Source organism: Solea senegalensis, linkage group LG2, assembly GCF_019176455.1.
Source record: "Solea senegalensis isolate Sse05_10M linkage group LG2, IFAPA_SoseM_1, whole genome shotgun sequence".
Taxonomy (NCBI): domain Eukaryota; kingdom Metazoa; phylum Chordata; class Actinopteri; order Pleuronectiformes; family Soleidae; genus Solea; species Solea senegalensis.
In genome coordinates, this window is record NC_058022.1 from 29451073 (window position 1) to 29472303 (window position 21231).

The 21231-nt window shown below is 41.4% G+C and overlaps 2 protein-coding genes across 8 annotated transcripts in view; both read right to left on the reverse strand.

Annotated features, from left to right (window-relative positions):
* Positions 1 to 21231, reverse strand: part of LOC122765370 (plakophilin-4-like) — a 555540-nt gene that overhangs the window by 404787 nt on the left and 129522 nt on the right. The gene's annotated exons all lie outside the window — the stretch shown is intronic.
* The window catches only part of LOC122765369 (disks large-associated protein 1-like), a 103033-nt gene that overhangs the window by 42464 nt on the left and 39338 nt on the right, over positions 1 to 21231 (reverse strand). For all 3 annotated transcript variants that reach the window (XM_044019598.1, XM_044019596.1, XM_044019599.1), the window contains exons 3-4: positions 12307 to 13839; positions 1702 to 1916 (exon numbers count right to left, since the gene is read on the reverse strand). In XM_044019598.1, coding sequence (XP_043875533.1) covers positions 1702 to 1916; positions 12307 to 13722 — 1631 coding nt within the window. In that variant the 5' untranslated portion in view covers positions 13723 to 13839. The remainder of the gene's footprint in view (positions 1 to 1701; positions 1917 to 12306; positions 13840 to 21231) is intronic.

Below are 21231 nucleotides of genomic sequence, written 5' to 3' on the forward strand. Positions count from 1 at the left end.
AGCCCACTGTTGATGAGACGCCAAGAGAAACAATTGCATACATTCCATACCCACCTAAAGTGGCCTTAATCACCATATACGCTATACATACATCTTATACCTCATACTTACCTGTTTGATCACTCACATATCATATATTTCATACCTGCCCAATTCACACGTGCACCATACATTGCAAATTCACCTGATGAGATCTGAAACATTTCACACTTTATGGGTCTAGAAGGATACATTTATTAAGAGTTTGAATGTGTTTTGAAAAAAAAAATGTATGTTGAAAGTGAAATTATTATATCTTGTGTCAGGAGCCACTTTTATTTGTCAGGGAGTGTGTGGTACACCTTAATCTGAGTACACTAAGTCATTGGTTATTTTGTTTGAATGTATGTACATAAGTGTTTTGTTTTATACATCATATTATTTGTGCCGACAAATAGCTAAATGTCTAACTTAACATGACTAATATTTCATTAATTAATGTGCAAGAAATAAGGCTGTAGGAGGAAAGGGGGAACCAAAGTGTGGGTATCGGTTTGGCACGGAACTCAAGGTGAGGCGCACCTCCCTCCTCTCCTCAGACTGAGATTCCGAGGAAAAGATGGTTGTTCGCGCTCTCATTGAATCACTCCGTAATTGTCCTTTACCAGGTTGGTACCCATTAAAAGGTATTAAAATTGTGTTCTCCTATACTTTATAGTTGTTGGCGATAACTGTGCGAAGTCTGTTGGATTTCTGTGGTGAAATACCGGGTTATAGAGCCATGTTTATAATCGCGAGTGAGCGAAAATGCCGCGAACGGCCATTGTAGTGTGTGTGTGTGTGTATGACTGTGAATGTGTAACTTGTTGAGCTGGTGTTCCTATTCCCTGGTATGGTTTATTTAATTGTTAATTTAGAGAGTTAAACTTGACATAGTCAGTAATAGTTTTATGTTTGTTTTGTGTTTGAAGATGTATTTTAAATAGAACAGTTCTCCCTATGTGTATTTTGTTTCAAGTCACTGGTACAAAGGTAATTTAAATATTTAGTTAAAACCAAAGATGGTTTATTTACAGTAAATGGATAAAAAGGGCAGATTCCTTTCGTTGATACAAATTATATATTTGTTGGGTATTGTTCATAAAGAGATGGTTTATTTCTATGTATGTGAAAGCTGCTTAAACCGTTGATGTGGGAAATGCAGATACAACTGTAAAGATTTGTGGTGATTTGAACCAACAAAATGGATATTGAAAACTGAAACAGAACTGCACAAGGGAATGTTTATTGTTTAGGAAATATTTAATTTTGAAGTTTGAAATAAAGAGACTGAGATTCCGAGGAAAAGATGGTTGTTCGCGCTCTCATTGAATCACTCCGTAATTGTCCTTTACCAGGTTGGCCAGAGAGCAAGACTCCATGAACAAATATCTTTTGTTGCCTTAGTTTCACTAAGTTTGAAACGTGTAACAATATCATCTCTGTGTGTTTTAATCCAGGAGCTCTATGACACCACAAGCTTTATCTAAAGAGACTGTTAATAGAAAGACTTTACGTGAAATACACCACCGGAGCAGCCAATACCAATGCATAGAAATAAATGCTGACAGGAGAGTTGATGATGATTAAACAAAAACATACACAAATCACACATCATCATCTCTAATTAAATTTACATTTGAGCCAGGTGAACAAATCCAAACAAAGGGAATGAGATCTTACTGTAGAGTGGTCATCTCGGTCAGTGACGGCTGTGTAGCTTTCAGGTAGCTGGCCCGACGTGCCTGCATCTTGGGGGACGGTTTGGGACTCCCATCAGAGTCTCCGCTGTCATCCTCAGCCATGGCTTTGACATAGCTGCCACTTCTCATCCGCCGACAGGGGATGTCATCCTCCTTTCCAAGAGGAGAGAAGCCACTCCACTCATCCTGGGGCACCTGATCACCGGGTAGACAGGACAGAGAGACGCCGTCAGGGCGATCTGCTCCACAGCTGCTACCACAGTCCCAGCCACCACACTGGCTACCTACACTGTCCTGAGGGTTCATTCATGCAGACTCGACACAGCTCACACAAACACAATACAAAACACAACAAAGCAGCTGCAGATTCAGGTCACACACCACTGTGGTTTAGTCTCTCCACTAATTAGCATGTAACACAGTGTGTGTGTGTGTGTGTGTTTGTGTCTTTTTTGGGTCATTCTGAAATTTCTCTCATACATCTGCTCTCCATCACTTCATCATATGTGTGTGTGTTTGTTCCAGGTATAACACATGTTGTGGGGACCTAAATCTGTTTACACAGTCACATTATAGGGACTTGTCTTCCTTATAGGGACGAAAACCAATAACGTCAACTATTATATTTTAAAGTCTCACAGTTATTTTGTCACGTAAATGAAACTAACAAAAAGTCAGGGTTATGCTTGACTGCGTCGCCTCCACACAGTAGCCACGGGAAGTTTTCGCTTTAGCTTTAGCTGTGGAGGCGACAGCAGAAGTATAATAATATAAATGAGTAGAGATCACGGAATCACTGAAAACACGTCATTTCACCACAGAGGAAAGTGGTCGGGTTGCAAAGTTGAGATCATAGCAGCGATGGCTGGAGGTCTATGCTGTTGTTAAATAACTGAATATGTGCTGACGTGAACAGTCATGGTACGTCATGCACACTAAAACATGATGCGCTGCATGAATAGTTGTGGATGGAGTCATATTACAGATATTGCCACACAGCCACACAGTTGGTGTAGAGGTTAGCACTCTTGCCTTTGCAGCAAGAAGCCCCGGTTGGAAAAAGGGCCTTTGCAAGTTCTCCCCGTGTGTGTGTGGGTTTTCTCCGGGTTCTCCGGCTTCCTCCCACAGTCCAAAAAACATGCAATTTATTAGCTAAATTGACCATAGGTGTGAGTGTGAGAGTGAAGAGTTGTTTGTCTCTATGTGTGTGTGGCCCTGTGATGGACTGGCGAACTGTACCCCGCCTATCGATCTATGTCAGCTGAGATTGGCACAGCTCCTCCAGCGACCCTGCGGTGGAGAATACAGCGGAAGATGATGGATGGATGGATGGATGGCCACAGATTATATCAGTTGAGTGCAGAGTTTGCAAATTAACCATGGTGGTGATCAGGTGTACAGTAAGGGTTTAGGGTAAAAAGAGTTCATTCATATATTACAAATCCTAACCAAACCATATAGGTTAATTATAATAGATAATGTTTAAGAGAGCTCAGGGAGCACCCCGAGTAGAAGTTAAGTCTATTTAAAGTTCCATGCCTATTGTAGGGGCACTGGGGTGCTACACTTATAACTTATTGTACTTTTGATTTTTTATTATTTTTACAAAATTGAAGGCCATTTTATCCTTAAATTTCTGAGACTGAGAAGTCTGTTGGTTTGAAGCTTGTTATTGAGACTTTGAAATAAAAACAAATGCAACAATAAGAACAGCATGTAAAACAATGGCAGTTAAATGAGTGCAGCAAGTTTCTTAAGTCAGATCTGTGTGCAACAAACGACCTGTCGACTTCTTTAAAGTTGTGTGCACGTGTACAAAGAAGAACTGAAGCTGGTGTAAAGGCAATGGGAAATAATGATTTGATTACACCTACACCTGCCTAAACCTTTTGCACAGTACTGTCAAATGTAAGAAGTATATACAAATATAATATGTACAATCAATAAAGGGAATGAAAATAAGAGACCTGCACTTTAATGGCAGGTAATTACTACTTTCTTATAATAGCTCTTTGCCTTGAGTTCAGGCAACAACACAAATGCCTCCTTAATAATGTGCAAGCTTTTTCATACAGGTCTTTGTGTTGATGTATAGCAGATGAACAACAATATATGTTGTTCACTATTACTATTATAAGTCACATATTATGTGACTTACAATAGTAACTCAATTACATTTTATCTGTATAGCGATCATAACATACATTATCTCAAGGCACTTTACATATTAAAGGGGACATATTATGCAAAATCAACTTCTTAACCATTTCAATACTAATATTTGGGACTCTGGAGGCCCTACCAGTCGCCAAAGTGTGGAAAAAGAATACTCAGTCATGTTTTCGTGGTCCCCCTTAGTGTAAGTATAGGAGATAAAACACTCGATGTTGAATTCCCTGCGCTTATGACGGCAGCATGCACATTTCACCGCGAATGTTAACGCCCCACCAGTAAGTTTACTTCGAGAGCTCCACCTTGTCCCTGCGAGAGTTCAGGCGAGGGAGGAAGAGCGTTATTATGTCAACGTGGAGGGACAAGTGTGCTGTTGGTGGCTGCACAGTGGAGCACTGTGTTTTACACAAACTTCCAGCCTCAGAGGATTTTATATATGAAGCTAATGTGCCGGATAAAGTCAGCAAACGTGTGTTCGTGTGTTCGCACCACTTCGCATCAGACTGTGGCCAGCGGTCGCCGTATTTAGTCAGGGGACGTATTTCACCGACGTACAAACACACACATTGTTAAGAAAAGGTCACATAGAGCTCATAACTGACCATTCTGACACGTCCTAATTAAAAATATTTGTTCAGTACATCCTCCATGACCAGAGCACAGACTCAGTCTGATACAATCACATACAGCAGCGGCGCTGCCCTCTCTGTGAAAATCAGTTAGGGGCATAGGGACAGCACCGCTGATCGCCAGCGGCGAGCAACGAGCTGCCTAAACTGTCGCTGTATGTGTGAGTGCCGTCACAGAAAGAGACCTCCGACACATGGATACTTAGGGACAGCACCGCTGATCGCCAGAGCACCGGAGCTGGTCAGCGTTGGTGAGGTCTCCGGAGCACAGTCACCGGTCTAATACAGTAACATACAGCGGCAGTTTATTCAGCTCACCGCGCACCGCTGGCGATCAGTGGTGCTGTCCCTAAGTGTTTTTAACTGATTTACAGTTGGGCACTGTTCAGCTCAATCCTTCTGCGCACGCTGCCATGTTGACATTGTCAGAGAACTAGTGGAGGGAGGGGGAGAGGAATGGAGCAGAGGGAACAGAAGCTGAGCGAGTGAGCGCTGTAAAGAGGACAAATCAGAAACCCCCTGGAAGAAGTGGGTGTGTGTTTGCCTGTGTCTCATTTGCATATAAAGGGACCATGCACCAAAACCGAGCGTTCTGAAAGGGGCGGGTTTAGCAGGGTTATTGAACTGCTATGGTGCTTCATCCTTATGGTATTTTGACCAAGGCATGTCACTGACATGTTCATTAGGACACCAGGGAACTATTTTAATGGGGGAAATAGGGTATATGTCCCCTTTAAGGTCAAAACCTTCAATAATTACAGATAAACTTAATATAGGAACACAGTGAGCAAAAATATCACTTGAGATTAATTTTTTTCTCGCCCCATACACATCTTATTCTACAGACTGACATCTAACATCTTTTTTTCTCACAGTTCTGCACAAATATCACACAAGATTTGTTTTAAATATGATTTTTTAAAAATGAAAATCAGAATAATGAAGTAAAAATGACGTAAAATTAAGTAAAACATTCCCTCTGATATCGTGTATCATATCGCAATTAGATATTTATTCAAAATCGTTCGGCCCGATGCACGACCATCTGCCTCCACAGAGGAGATAAAGGAAGAATTGAAAAGAGAAAAGAAGATAGAGGAGAGTATTATTGTCCCAGTTCAGGGACGGTTCAACAAGCCAGCGGTTTGGTTTGTATTTTGTATTGTACAAAAATAACATTTATATTTAGCCATGACGAGTCAGGAATACTTTTCACCGGTTTTTGCAACATAAAGAGCAAAATAAACTTAGCCAGAGGTGGAATTACATGCAATTAAAAAAAGTCAAGAAACTACGTCCAGTATAGATCTATTGTTCAAAATACACTGCACATTCTGTCTTCAGTGGCTTTACTTGAACTGTATATGAAAGTGCAACTCTGCTAAGCTCCTTAAATCTTTGGCTATGACCAGCCTAACAGCTTTTATTTATTTGTGTTTGTCTGAATTTGTGGGAACGGGAACAGACCCGAGTCCAACTCCTTCCTCGTTCTTGCCTCAGAAATGCCTGTGTGACGCCAGCGTAAATGGGCATTCGTGTTAGATGTGTTACTGTGAGCAGACAGCGACAAACGTGGATCACCTCATGTTTTTGGTCAACAACATTTAAGACCAAATATTGCCAAAGTTGTTTGGAATTGCTGTTGGAAAGTCAGTGACGTCCATAAGCTGTGCACTTTGATTTATTTTCACAAGACAAATGTCATTTATTTTGTTTGGATCCGTTTGTGTTTTTGTCCAACAGTGAAAATACTTGATAAAGATCACTTTTGAAATAGGAAACCAGGAAACCACCAAATTGTTTTTCTCAGTTCATTTAAAGATGTTATGTGTCAAAATTTAACATGTTCAATAAAGTCATTCATTTTGTACCTATAAGCTTAATGATTTCCTTTGACCTAATGAAACAATTTTACCACTGTTTATTAGTAGCTTAATGTTTGATGCCCTACAGTGGACAGAACCTATAACATCCAAGTGATATTAAAGGGGACATATTATGCGAAATCAACTTTTTAATCATTTTAATACTTATATTTGGGACTCTGGAGGCCCTACCAGTCGCCAAAGTGTGAAAAACCAAGACTCCGTCCTTTTTTCGTGGTCCCCCTTAGTGTAAGTATAGGAGATAAAATATGCGATGTTGAATTCCCTGCGCTTATGATGGCAGCATGCGCATTTCACCGCGAATGTTACCGCCCCACCAGTAAGTTTACCTCGAGAGCTCCACCTTAGCTCCACCTTGTCCCTATAAAATGCGAGAGTGCAGGCGAGGGAGGAAGAGCGGTATTATGTCAACGCGGAGGGACAAGTGTGCTGTTGGTGGCTGCACAGTGGTGCAGTGTTTTACACAAACTTCCAGCCTCAGAGGATTTTATATATGAAGCTAATGTGCCGGATAAAGTCAGCAAACGTGTGTTCGTACAACTTTGCATTTCACCGACGTACAAACACACACATTTTTAAGGAAAGGTCAAATAGAGCTCATAACTGACCATTCTGACACGTCCTAATTAAAAATATTTTATTAAAAAAACGCTGACATGTTAATATTGACGGAGAACTAGTGGAGGGAGGGGGTGAGGAATGGAGTGGAGGGAGCTGAGTGAGCGCAGTAAAAAGGACAAATCAGAAAAATCGATTTTCTTTTTTTAACATCTTCCAAACAAATAAATCCGATTTCCATTTAAAATCGATCAATCTCCCAGCCCTAATTGACCTCAATGTTTCCTCCACCAGCCATGTTTCTCCCACAGTTCACTTTCAACTGTTGTCATGGTAGCGTGAGCGTGCTGGCGTCAACACACCCCCTGGAAGAAGTGGGTGTGTGTTTGCCTGTGTCTCATTTGCATGTAAAGGGACCAGGCACAAAACCGAGTGTTCTGAAAGGGGCGGGTTTAGCAGGATTATTGAACTGCTATGATGCTTCATCCTTATGGTATTTTGACCAAAGCATGTCACTGACATGTTCATTAGGACACCAGGGAACTATTTTAACTTGAAGAAATAGGGTTTAATATGTCCCCTTTAAGTTAAAATGTATTCAAATTATAAAAAAATATAATTCAAATATTAAAAATAAAGCCATTTTGAATTTTGGCTTGCATTTTGGTGATTTGCACCCTACATAAATGAGCGAACTCGTCTGAACTTGTTTGTCGCACCGACATAAAAAATGTGCCAATTTGTACTAGACAGATCAAAGATGAAATGGTGTTGGAAGGGTTGGGGGATTCAAAATTGTGTGGCCACGGCAACCCTCGCTGTTTTGGCAAATTTCAAACATTCGCCTTAAAACAGGAAGTGCCCATGACTACGGCACACATTGACTTCCACAGAATTTCCCAAAACTTGGTGGAAAGATGTTATAGATCAAGACGAACAAAAAAATTGACCGTAACCATGGCCTCAACTCAACAGGAAGTCGGCCTTTTTGAATTTGTGCGTCCATTTCGGCCATTTGCACCTGACGTGACTTGCACACATCAAAGGTGTTCAAACGTGAGTTCAGGGAACTGCTGCACTCTCCGACTCCTGTGGGGACGCCTGCATCTGGTGCGAGGGCCCTGTCATGACTGCGTGCAGTCCTAGTTGTTGTTACCTTTGCTGTCTTTGCTGCTGTGGCACTGTACATTTCCCCATTGTGGGACGAATAAAGGATTATCTTATCTTATCTTATACATAAGGCAGTGTAGAATCAGGTTTTACTGTGAGTGTGAGCATTTGACAGACAATGACAGAGACAGACAGACAGCAGAAGAGTTGCACTGCTACTCTGACTAATTATATATGAATCACCGACAGAAAGCAGCCGCACAGGTCTCTTTGGGTGTGTGTGTGTGTGCGTGTGACGTCAAAGACACAAATGAGCAGTTTGGCTATAAAAAGAGAATGCGGGGAAAGGACCAGCTGCAGAAGCATCAGCGGCGCCTCTCGCCCACGCACAAGCCTCACTTCAACTGAAGCTCACCACTCATTCCACTGTAACGGCTGAACAACGGCAGCTTTCTGATGTGGAGTCTGTCGTCAGTGCAGATGCTGTTTGTCAGATATTTAATCCATTTTTAAGTTTTAGCAACACGACACAACACCACTCCATTTGCCTCCCTGAGTTTCAGTTTTCCGAGAAAACCAGGAAGGTCAGAACAATCTTCTCTTACATTTAGAATCCGATGTTGCCTGTTTATATCAATTGTTTTGTATGTAAGGAGGGAAGCAGAAAAAAAGTGCAGCCAAGTCCTAGAGGGAGGAACCTGATTCTACATCTGTGAAAAAGGGAAGCACAGAGGATTCACAAACAATATACAGCAACTGAGCCTTATGGACTGCAATGAAAGCAGGATTTTAGTTATTTTCTGTGATTCCCTGCCTGCGAGTGGCTGCATCACTCCCGTCTCTGCCTGGGAGAAACACGTCGTTCACTCGTGATTAAATCTAAGTCAAGTCATATCAGAGTGCAGTAGTTTGGTGTCTTTTTGGCTGTGGAGGGAATCTGATTTTGTTTGACTGACTGACTTAGTGTTTGTTTTACTCGTCGTCTCTAACAGACAATGATCCAGATGATGGAGGAAGACACTTAAAATGGAAGCGACAGCCAAATTGAAAGACTGCTGCCTTAGAGGGCCTGCCATGTTGGATATATATAATATGTGTGTACATCAGAAACTAGAATACAAAGCAAAGGTCAGACAGAAGGATATGAGAGAACTGATTCACTGTATTTATCCAGGCAGCAGTTTGAGCATCATATATAAGCCAAATTACAATGAGAGCAGATCAGGTCGAGATGTAAGAACATTTAGGATAAATAGTCTCTAACTATACTATAAATATTTGTATATGATGGAAATTATAATATAATATCTAATCTGTCATCACTTTAAACTGTGGAGGACAATACCTATAACCACACAAAGACACACACACACACACAGGCATACATGAGCACAGCAGCAGTGAGTGTTGGGGAGGTCGTTTAGCTTCTCCATCACAATTCTCATTTTCCGCCTCAGTATTGAGACACTTGACCTTGACCAATGGCCAAAACTGTGGTGTTTCAGTGATACATGGAGCTCTCTTTACCACACAGTCACAGTTGAAAGCAATATTTCTTTCCTAGACCCCAAAGTTGGGATTCAACAGCATTTAACCAATAATAAATCCAGGATTGACTGTTGCGTTGACTGTTTCTCCACAATAGAAGTTATTGCTGCTATTGAACAAAGAACAAAGAAGAAGTGGAAATCTCACAAGAGAATTTGAAAGAGATTGTTTGGCAGATTAATAACGAGGTCAACGCTCATTAATATCATGCTAAGCATTTTCGGCTCTTATATGTTTCAGTCGCCGGATTTTCAGTGCATCTCGAGTCATGGCGGGGTAGTCCATTTTTAAATCAAATGAAGGGAAAGTTTAAGTTTAGCAGTTAAATGCCTCTCCAACACTTTGTGCAACGTTTGAAAAACAGACCAGCGAAGCAGAACATGGAACCATCACGACGAAAACATGGAGGGAAGACATGATACTGCAGGAGAAGCACTACTAAATTAAAAAAAATGAGTTCTGCAAATAGGAAAGAATGTCATTCTTCATGAGTTCATGTGATTTCCTAGCGTTCAGAGAGTAAGGCTGCTACTGGCTCTGCACTTACTTCTCTCGTCAACTCAAAAGAAGGACAGAGGAGGAAGAGGACAAGGAAGAGGGAGGCTCTCCAAACCAGGAGGAAGCAAAGGAGGTGGAGGTGGATTGGTGGGTGGTAGAGGGTTGGGTTGAAAAGAAGCGTGGGTGTGAGTCGGGTGAGTGGAGGAAAGACAGGGGGAGTGGTGGGGAGAAAAAAAAGGGGGAGGTTCTTCCAAGATCAGCGTAGGAGACTTTAGAATAGTAATAAGGGATGTTCCCTCTAAAGCTGTGGACACACTACAACTGCACATTTAATCTGTGGACATGAGGTCAGTCCAACTTCAGGGTACTAATATGATGAATTAAACTATTGTCGGTCATTTTCAAAATCTGTTATTAACAGAGCAGAAACTCACTTTAATCACAAGTATATCAGCGAAACGCAGTCTTCAGTTTGGAGTCTGGTGTTTTTGTTTTAACATGTATATAATGTGTTTTTAAATGAATCAATCTGTGTTTTTTTGTATTTCTTTTTAGAAACTTGTGCTATGTAAAAACGAGAAGTTGCCAAATGTAAGAAGAAGGCCAGCAGCCATTATTGTCATTCTTTGACTTGTCTGCAGTCGAAAGAGGTGGCGGTTATTGAGAGATGGTTTTATTACAATCTGTATTTTACAGCTTCATATGTGACTGCAGCATGACACTGAGAGTCTGCAAATAATGAATGGGAATTTTTGTTTGCTGTACACTGTATATTTTAAACAGTTAAACAGAAAAATCCATTACATATATATATACAGTATAGATACATTATGATTGCACGGTGCAATGTTTAATTAAGGCAACTCATTCAAATAAACTAAATGATTTGAATCATTTTCATGAACCATATAAAAATGACAAGGATATAATGTTTGTGACACAGAGAGTATATAAAATACTATCAAACATAAACTCAACAATGCAGCACGTGATCAGCTCTAGTGTGTCCCAAGCCTTAACTAGTGATGTCCAGTCATTTTTCCATCAATGTAAACTTAACCCTTAGATTTGGCTCAGACCAGCCCATCACACTCATACACGCTGTCACTGTCTCGTGTGCAGCTGCATGTACACAAATTGCTCATTTAGAAAAAAACATAAAATAGCTGCTCGCCTCTACTCTTGCAAAGCTTTTCTTTAAATTAGATCATCTGTCATCTGTACAGCTCTGCGGCGAATAACGACGATGCTTTGCTAAACGTGAAGCCACAGCGTAACAAACTAACTAAACATGCAGTAGCATCAGCACTGCAGCCTTATCCTGTATCAGGACATATTTATTAGAGGTGAAGTGCATCTCTCTCTTCACAGCTGATTTCATACGTATATTGATACCAGCATTACGACAGGACTTGCGGTAGATGGTTTTTTTGGTTTTCATGCACTATGATTCTTTGTTTAATGTAGTCATTCACTTTCAGTGACAAAGTAGAGTAAGTCTGATCTATGACTGCTTTACCCTTAAAGAGATCCTATGTTGTTCATTTGTTTACAGAAAAAAAAACACCTGCCTGTGTTTACCTGAGCAGCTGAAGTCAAAGTCAACAACATTGTGTACTGATTCATCACATTAAAGGACTGGACATTGATACATGTAGATCGATGAAATTGTTGTATCTTTTACTTTATAAACCATTGGATAATGTTACCCACCTAATATTCATACATTGCAGTACATGGTATTTTTTGGGTTGTTTTTTTTTTTACTTTCTTCTACTTTCTCAAAACAATTGCATCACAATTGGTTTCTTGGGCCATGCTCTTATTAGTCAACCAAATATTCAGTTATTGCCATCTGCTTAACTTGATGAGTGTTATCTCTAGATTAGGAGGTATTATGTTTTCTCTTTGGCAAATTCTTTCAGTACATTACCAACATAAGGAATAATTTAATTAGATACAGAGAGAATGTTGCTTCACTCTGTGTGGGGAAAAATACACATATTGGAGAATAAAGGGGACTTTAAAGGCTAGGTGGGACTGAAAACCTCGAGTCTCACAGGACTGGACACCACTGTGCTAGAGGAAACATCGGTGAGAAAAGTGGTGGAGAAGAGGGGGTCAACAAAGGGTAAAAGGGTGAATTGACTGGTTTTGGATGGGTTTCAGGGAGGAATTATTTACCTGTAAGAAATGGCAAGAGCGCTCCTGCTGCTGACTGCCCTTAGATTTGACTAGAGCTCTATCTAGGTTTAGGTTACCGGATCCTGCGCTGGCTCGTAGCTGGCTGTGGCTGGTGTTGGTGTAGACCTCTTGGGCCCTGCTCACCGTTAGGCTTGATGACCACGCCCCTTTCTTCACAAGGGGCCCGTCCACAAGACCCAGCGGCAGCAAGGGACCACTTCCTCCACCGATACCTCCACCGCTGTTATTGCTGCTACCACTAATTGGCACACATGCCGATGATGGCGCTGAATACTTCACATCGTTGCTGCTCCGGGAGACTTTGAGTGCAGAATGGTGGTGTGTATGGCCATGGTGTGCATGAGTGTGTGTGTGCTCACTGAGAGTGCTGTAAGGGTCCATCATGAAGTACTGCTGGGACTGTGAGGAGGAGAGACTGGGGAGGGGAGTCTGGGGAAACTTGTCAGGGTTGTTGCTGGGGTACCGGCCCATTGTCATGGCAATGGGTGAGGGGGAAATGGAGGGCGCGGGTGAGGGTGGAGGTTGGTGGTGGTGAGGGTGGTAGAGACACAGCTCCCGTTCCAGGTTGTCATCTGAGCTCCAGTATCCGGAGCCCGGAGCAGATGCGGAGCCGTGTAGCTGGTGGTGGTGGTGGCTGCGATGCTTGGGCTCGGCTGAACGACAGCGCTCGCGGCTCTTGCTGCGCTTCCGATGGCGCACTCCCACTGGTGGAGTTTCACCTTCTGTGCTGGCCCGTGAACCACCACCACCTCCTCCTCCTCCACCACCACCACCACCACCACCATTAATGCTCCCATTATTGCCCCCTTTAGAGGACTGTGTGTGGTGTGGACCCTCCAGTGAGTGTGACTTGGTGAAGAGTTTCTGGACTGAGTGGACCAGGTGACGAATTCTCCCTGGGCTGTCATTGTTGTTGTTGTTGGCCCCCATCCCCCCACTGTGGGCCAGCACTCCTCGTTTGTACTGCAGCGTGTGGTAGCCATCTCTGGAAAATGAAGGCTGACGCTCAAACGGGTCCGCAAAGTGTGCTGGTACCCGGGTGGGCGTTTTGCCTCCATAGCCTCCTCCTCCTCCTCCTCCTCCTCCTCCTCCTCCTACATATGGAACCATGGCCATACACTCATCCTTTACCTCAGGATGGTGAGATGAGGAGGTTGAGTGACACCTCCTTGGGAAGGTTCCATATGGTACGATGCTGTTGGTGTCAGAAGGGTACGAGGTGCGCTGAGCATTGTAGTACGGCAGCTCAGATGGATGTGGGATAGGGACGGGCACGGGCATGTCCATCTGACTGATCAAATATGGCTTGCGGTCAACATGGTGACCCAGTGGATCATACAAGGGTTCATAGGAGACCACGTGATGGTGACTCCGACTACTTGACAGGCCTTTCATGACAGGGAGAATGAATGGGAGGATGAAAAGAGCAATGATATGGATGAAGGATGCCAGGCAGGCCAGTGGTCAGCAAAGGGCTGCAGAAGTCTGTCCCTGAGAGGAGAGCCCTCGACTCTGGAAGACAAGAAGAGAGAGGAGCAACAAGAAAGAGAACGTTAAAGCAAAACCACAAGACCTGTCACGTCAAGTCACAGATAAGTAGTTTCATGGAAATAAAAAGGAGTCCGATATGTCAGTTAATTCATCAGGATGAAAATTATAGTAGCATTGGAGGAGTGAAGATCTTATTTATACAAGGGCAACCTTTTCGATCGTTGACTCACAGGCGCCTCCTACAGTTGTCGAAAACACCACTCACCACAGATACCACGTCGTGTCCGTTGAGTGTAGAGTTTGAAAATTATTTTGTGTTCCGTTATAATTTGGAAGTTCATTCAGAGTGAACTTGCAGTGCAACAGTGGATAGTGGTCGATCACAGGATTACTCCTCACCTCTCAGCACAAGCTCTTCAGAGGCAAAGACACCGACCACAACCCTGAGCCTGGATTAAAGCAGCAGCAGCAGCAGCAGTACAGACACTTTGTTTACTGACAGCAGATGGTCATTGCAAGCTTCTATGTTAAATAAGGCATAAATATTCTGATTCAAGAGACACGTACACTGGCTTCAGGCTTCACTGACTAATCCAGCCTTTTTAAAACTGTGGGGCAGGCCCCCCTGAGGGGGCGTGGAGACTTTCTGGGGGGGTGCGAGTTCTGTTTTTTTTAAAGTCCTATCTAAAGTTTAGCAGGTGAAACTTTTGGTCCCGCTGTGACCAGGACTCATTTAAGTGACGTACCACAACAACATCTACATGGGGAGATGAACTTCTTTTCAATTCATGTTTACCTTTATTACTATGACAACAGTTGAGCATTGAATGGTGAGTGTAAAATAAAATAAAAGGATGCAATTCATGTAAAATAAAAGTACACCAAGTCACATAATGTGAAAAGTCAGCGAGCACTAAAATGACAAAATCTGGCTGAGTACCTATGACCTGTATGATGTATGTTGACCTTAACGGTTACAGATTGTCATGATGATATTTGTGGGTGGAATTAAAGTTCAAAACAAACAATCCCGCTTTTGCTTGGGACACACGAGTGATGGGAACGGCAGTTCTTTGGACTGTACTGAATCCCTAGAATCCGCTAACAACGTACAGGACTGGACCCAAATGCAGGACGGTGGTAAGAAAAAAGGTTTATTCTTCTTAATACAAAAAAACAGGTGAACAGGCACAAAGATCCTCAAATGAGTGACCAAAAGCTCGCCGGCGCAAGGTCGACGTGGGACAGAACACTGAATGGAGCAGGTAACCCGAGGTTAGCAGATTCACCGAAGCACACACGTGCAATAATCCACTGAAGATCTACAAAAACGGGGAGAGCTCAAAAAGTACGTATGACACTGGTGACGGACGAAGACGGAGAAGGAGTGGTTCAAAACACTCGGGGATCAGGGAGATGACAAACAGCTGAGACGAACGAGACACATGTGAAACAGATCGGGCAAGAGCGCGCAGACGAGGGACAAAAAAGACTTAAAATTAAGAGGGTAATTTCACAATAAAATGACATGGAGAACATAACATGACACTGTGTGCAGGGGGTGTGTGTGTGTAAGCATTGCGTTGTAATAATTATAATAAATAATAATTATTATTATATTTGCACAGGATAATAATAATAATAATATTCCAGGTAATTTAGCAGACACTTTTATCCAAAGTGACTGACAATGGAATTGAGTACAACCAGCCAGGGGTGGAGTCGAACTTGCGACCATTGCAACCATGATGTCTTTCGCACACAGAGTACTGGTCTTAACCACTGGGCCACTCCACCCCGTCCCCCTTACCCATATGCATGTGTAAGAAGAAAATGAGGGCGATGGCATAAAAATCCATATTAACACGGCCTATGAGGACAATGTAGCAGATTGTAGTCTACTCCTGTCGTGCTCTACATGTCAGAATATTGACATGATATCGACTGAATAAACTGGTAACAAAATTGAATAAAGCAGAAAAATGAGATTTTTATCTGCAAGACACAAGATGCCGAGAGGTAAAAAAAGAACAAGCGGTTGCTTGGGCAACAAAAGATTTAAAATGTGGGAGGTTGATTCAGACACTGGAACTGACCAATGAAGCATCTCAGTCTGATTTGATCACAGCAGAAAATACAGTGCAGCAGAGGCAACCTTTTTTCCAACTGAAGCTTAAATATGGGTCCGTCCGACCCCTGGATACGACCCAGACCTCAGCTTTTAGAGTACGACCTGTAATCGCTGCTGCTTGTCCCTCTCTGGCTGTTACACAGCACATACACACACAGGAATTCATAATAAATATTATAAATAATAATGACTTTACTTAATAAAGGTCCTCGAGAAACCACCCTTCAAACGAAGGGAAAAATCACTGATTCAGTTTCATGAATTTAGCCGATTATCAATTTGGATTTGGCCGCATCAATGTCTTCAATTAAAGTTTGGAGTTCTACTGGGAAGAGGTTGGCAATATTCACACTAGAGCTGAAACACTTAATTGATTAATTATCGATTACTAAATGAATCGACAGCTATTTTGATAATCAATTCATCTTGTTTGAAGCGATTAAAACAAAGTTTCTGATTGTTTAAGCTTCTTAAATGTGAGTATTTTCTTCATTTCTTCAGTTTCTATAAAACTGAATCATTCTGATATGGCCGCTTCCTTGAAAGATGCAAGAAGTGTCCTTTTGAGGTGCATTCTGTTGGTCCAGGAACTGTAGATGGTTGAGGGTGTTTCAGGTGTCTGTTGGTCAGGTTCCTCCTCACAAAGTGAGGAGGAAAATTTCGTAGGCTCCTGTGCCGGGTGTTTGCTCAGGTCATGTCATCTTATTTTTCACAGGGTGAAAAAGAAATAACCTAAAGGTCTTTGAAAGATGTTTCAGCTCTTGTACTGATTTCACTAATGCATCATTTGAAGTGAATCACTTCCTCCTCTGAGTCACTGCAGTGTATTCTTAGACACTGTGGTGTCAGTGTGAATACAATGTCTTTTCAGCGAGACATAGTAATTTAGGACTTCCTGTCGATAATTACCCGTGCAGCAGTGTATTTAGCACACATTTAAAGAGGACAATTATGATGCTTAATTTACACAGCATTTTTTTCCAACAGTAATGCTGACTTGCTGTATCCATGAGGACGTGATGCTGAAATAGATTTTACTGTATTATTAGAAATCAACATTAGAAAACGCTCAGAATATTATTATTTATTGAATGAGAATTCAACAGTATGTAACACTGTAAAGCAAGCTTCATAACATAAATGCCTTTTTTTACAGATTGTAACATAAGCTTTTTTCTTTAGCACTTAGACAGCATTTTATTTACACTCAGGTACATAAGCATTGTATGTTAATATTATATATAAAAGAAACTTCTCATTACCTTAAGCCATCCATATCACATCTCTAGCTTATCTACCAGTTCAATAGGCTCATTTTACAATATAATTGAACCATCAATATTAGTTTTTTGTTTGTTTGTTGTGTATATATATAAAGCATATGTCGTTTCTAAAAATAAAACATACACACACCTGTACATTTATGCATTCATACTGTATAGATATAAATGTGACATGAACCAATCAGTGTCCCATCTTTTAATGTTTTACTGTCGTATCACTCCAATCCACAGGTGTTCATAATAATTATTAATTACACTAAAGTACTCCACAAACACATTTTTCCAGAAAGAAAAAAACCTTTGATGTAAATCATGAATAATCCTCAGCAGAGGACGAGGAGAAGAAGCAGGAGATCATGGCAGTGAGTGCATGGGCACAAGTGAAACGCTTCATAGACTCCTCATGACTTATAATGTGCTTTGAACACAACAATAAATATAGTCTAAACAAGAAAAAAAGGTTCTGTCCTGCAGACCTGAATGTTCATTCAAAAGTAACTGGAGCCCACATGGTTAAAAACCCTCATCAAATACCCTAATAACTAACACACATATCAAAATACAGCAGCCACACCATGTACTAAAATAAAATACTGTATTTTTGTATTTTCAAAATATTAAAAAAGTTGTATTGGTCAATAATAGGCAGTTTTTTTTTCATCTTAACAGTCCAGTCAGTCCAGTTGTGGAACTGTTTCTGTGGGACATAACTAGAGCTGAAACGATGAATCGATGAATCGATTATTAATCGATTACTAAATTAATCAACAACTATTTTGATAATCGATTCATCGGTTTGAAGCTTTTTTCATGATTAAAATGTGAATATTTTTTAATATATAAATCTTCATTTCTTTGCTCTGGATAACAAAAAAAATCAAGTCAATCATTCTGGTTTGTGGACAAAACAAGACATTTGAGAACGTCATAATTTCAAGTTTTGACGAACACCGATCAACATTTTTTAAGGTTTTCTGATATTTTATGGACCAAACGATTAATCAGTGAATCGAGAAAATAATCCACAGATTCATCGATTATGAAAATGATTGTTAGTTGCAGCTCTGGATATAACCACACAAGTGGTTACCAAAAAAAACACACACCACAGTGTGTTAAATAGTAATGGTAATTGGGTTATATTTATATAGCACTTCTCTAGTCTTAATGACCATTCATCAAGACTCGGTGATCCCTGATTTTCACTCCTCCTTCGCTCCTCACCCATTCATTCACTCACACTTTCATACAGCACATCTCATGTCACTCCTCTTAACATTCGCCCATTCACACCCTGCCGACACAGCCACAGCAACCCACAAGACAATTCGCTCTACACTGAGCTAACTTCACAAAGAGTAGAAGACTACAAACACTTCAATTAGTGACGTCCTTTCAGTGACTGCAGGATGTGGCAGGTGTACTTCCCATCTCCATGAGTCCTCGACCATTTGCAATATCAAAAAATTAAAAAAGTATAGACCGGCGGCGACCTGCCCAGGGTGTACCCCGCCTTCCGCCCCACTTGTCAGCTGAGATTTTTCATGTCCTGTTCTGTCCTTCTGTTATTTGTTTTTCTATTCATTCATTGGTTCCTGTTTTACTTTGGTACTCATGTCTTGACTCATTTCAGATCCACTTCCTGTAAAGTTTCCCTCCTGTGTGATTACTGGCCTCGTCCTAATGTGTTGCACCTGTGTCTCATTGTCACAGAGAATTTAGTCTTGGTCTTCCCCTCGTGTGAGATTTTCCAGCGTTATTTTCAGATTCCCGAGTGACTGTGCTTAGACTGTTGGGTAGGTTGTGTCGCATCACTCGCATGTTGGCTGCAAATGAGTCACATGGAGCGAATAGTGTTGTGTGAACTCATTTGACAATGGTTTGAATTTCCCAGACAACTGTTTGTATTTAAAAGTTATGGACTTTACATCTAAATGTGTATACTGTAAAAAAAAAACTGATTTAAATTTGATTTAGTTTCCCATTTCAGCTGACCGACAAGAGGAAAGAAAACGTCGAAGTGACACACATGCACTATAAATTGTGTCTTTTTCCAGAAATCTCTCTCTTTGTGTCTCTCCTTCCTAAAAAAGCATGTGTCACCATGGTAACCACAGCACTAAGGGAATCAGATATGACTGAACAGAAATTGGGAATGAAACTCATACACTATACTAAAACTAAAATAAGCTCTCCTCGTCTCTTGGCGACAGTTTAACCAAACCTGCGTCTGCTGCAACAGGTGTGATTCTTGTGCAGGAGATATTGTGCAGGAGATATGGTTGACGCTGACTTTTCAAAGAAGTAAACTGTCTGCTCTTTTTTAACTTGAAACCACAGTTATAACAAACGTCCTGAATCGCTAAGTGAAATTCTCTTTTTTCTGCACATGCATGAAGCAGAAAAAACAGTGTTTGATGGAAATGCAGTGTCGACGATACAATAAAATTCAATTAAACTACATTTGATTTGTATAGTGCCGATTCATAACACACGATCTCAAGGCACTTTACACGGTACGGTCAAGACTGTACAATTCTTATAGAGGAATCCAACAGGAAGAGAAAATAATACTCTTGACTGTTTTAATAGAGCGCAAGGCCATCTGACTTGACTGGTTGAGGGAGGAAAGAGGAGACAAGGGAGGGGGAAGGGGATTAGTAAAGGAGAGGTAGAGATAGAGGAGAGATACTTCAGTGATGCTTTAGGACAGGGGTGTCAAACATGCGGCCCGCAGGCCAGAACCCGCCCACCAGAGGGTCAAATTTGCGATCAAATGGTGCTGTTTGTGGCCCCGGAACTAAAATGAGTTTGACACCTCTGCTTTAGGAACTTCACAGTTATCTCTGCTAATCCCAGGTTTGGTTGCTTAGCAAGAACAGACGCACCAGGAGCACATCATCAAAACACCTCAGGTTATGGCTTCATTTTCAGACACGAGACATGAGAAGTGTGCAAGACACCAATGTGCTCTCAGTGCAGACAATATGATGAATTTCACTCACATTCACTCACATTGTTTGGATTATGAACTGAGAAAAGCTTGTCCTGGATTTATCTTCTATAGTATAGTATATTCATAAATTAATCCTCTCATGCAACCTCTGTTTATACAAGATATGAATAGATATCTGGGAATGGGTAGACCAGACTGAAATATTGTTGTAAGACCTGACAAATAGTGTGCAAAATGAATAGGGTATTTCCAAAGATGACTGACATGAAGCTATTGTGCCACACATGAAAGTGTTCCCCAAGGTGACCTCAAGGAAATGTTCTAGTCCATACCTAAGTAAACCTCAAAATGATTCCCGTCGAGCAAACACTTCTTCAAAGCAGGAGATTGGGTTGGTCTCCCATGTGGCACAAATGAGATATGACCAATAACAGTGTAAGCAGGAAAAACAGAACATGATTCGATGTCGTCAGATCAGATTCAGCCCTTATTCATCCGTGAAAACAAAATAGATGTGAATCAAATATGTGCATTTGCGTCTGATATTCCTCTGCCAATCGCTTCCTTATGTATGAACATATGACTCGGCCAACCTGTGCAATGGAAGACGACGAGTGCTCTAACAAGTCAAGGATTTCTACGTTTCATAATAACACCACTTTCACTTCTGTGTCAGATCACAGAGCATTTTCAGGTCAGTTTCCACCGCCACCCTGTGTTTTGGCTCCCCAAGTATGAACCAGTGCACTTTTCAGGTAAGACAAATGTAAAGACGCAGGCAGTGTATCAGAATTGGGCATCAAGACCTGCAGATGTGAATTCAGCCTGAGCTTCAGCAGCGTTCAACATATAATCCTTTATGCAGTTAAGGAGCAGAGCAGCTCAAATGATCTTCTGGAAGCATGTTGCACTCTTCTGATCAAAGCTAAAGAATAGCAAGAATAGTCACAGCAGTGGGCGGAGCTGGGTGATTGATCCCAACGACCCTCATATATCAAACGTGCACAGAAAAGTGGGCATGTGCTTATTTCCAACGCAAAGAT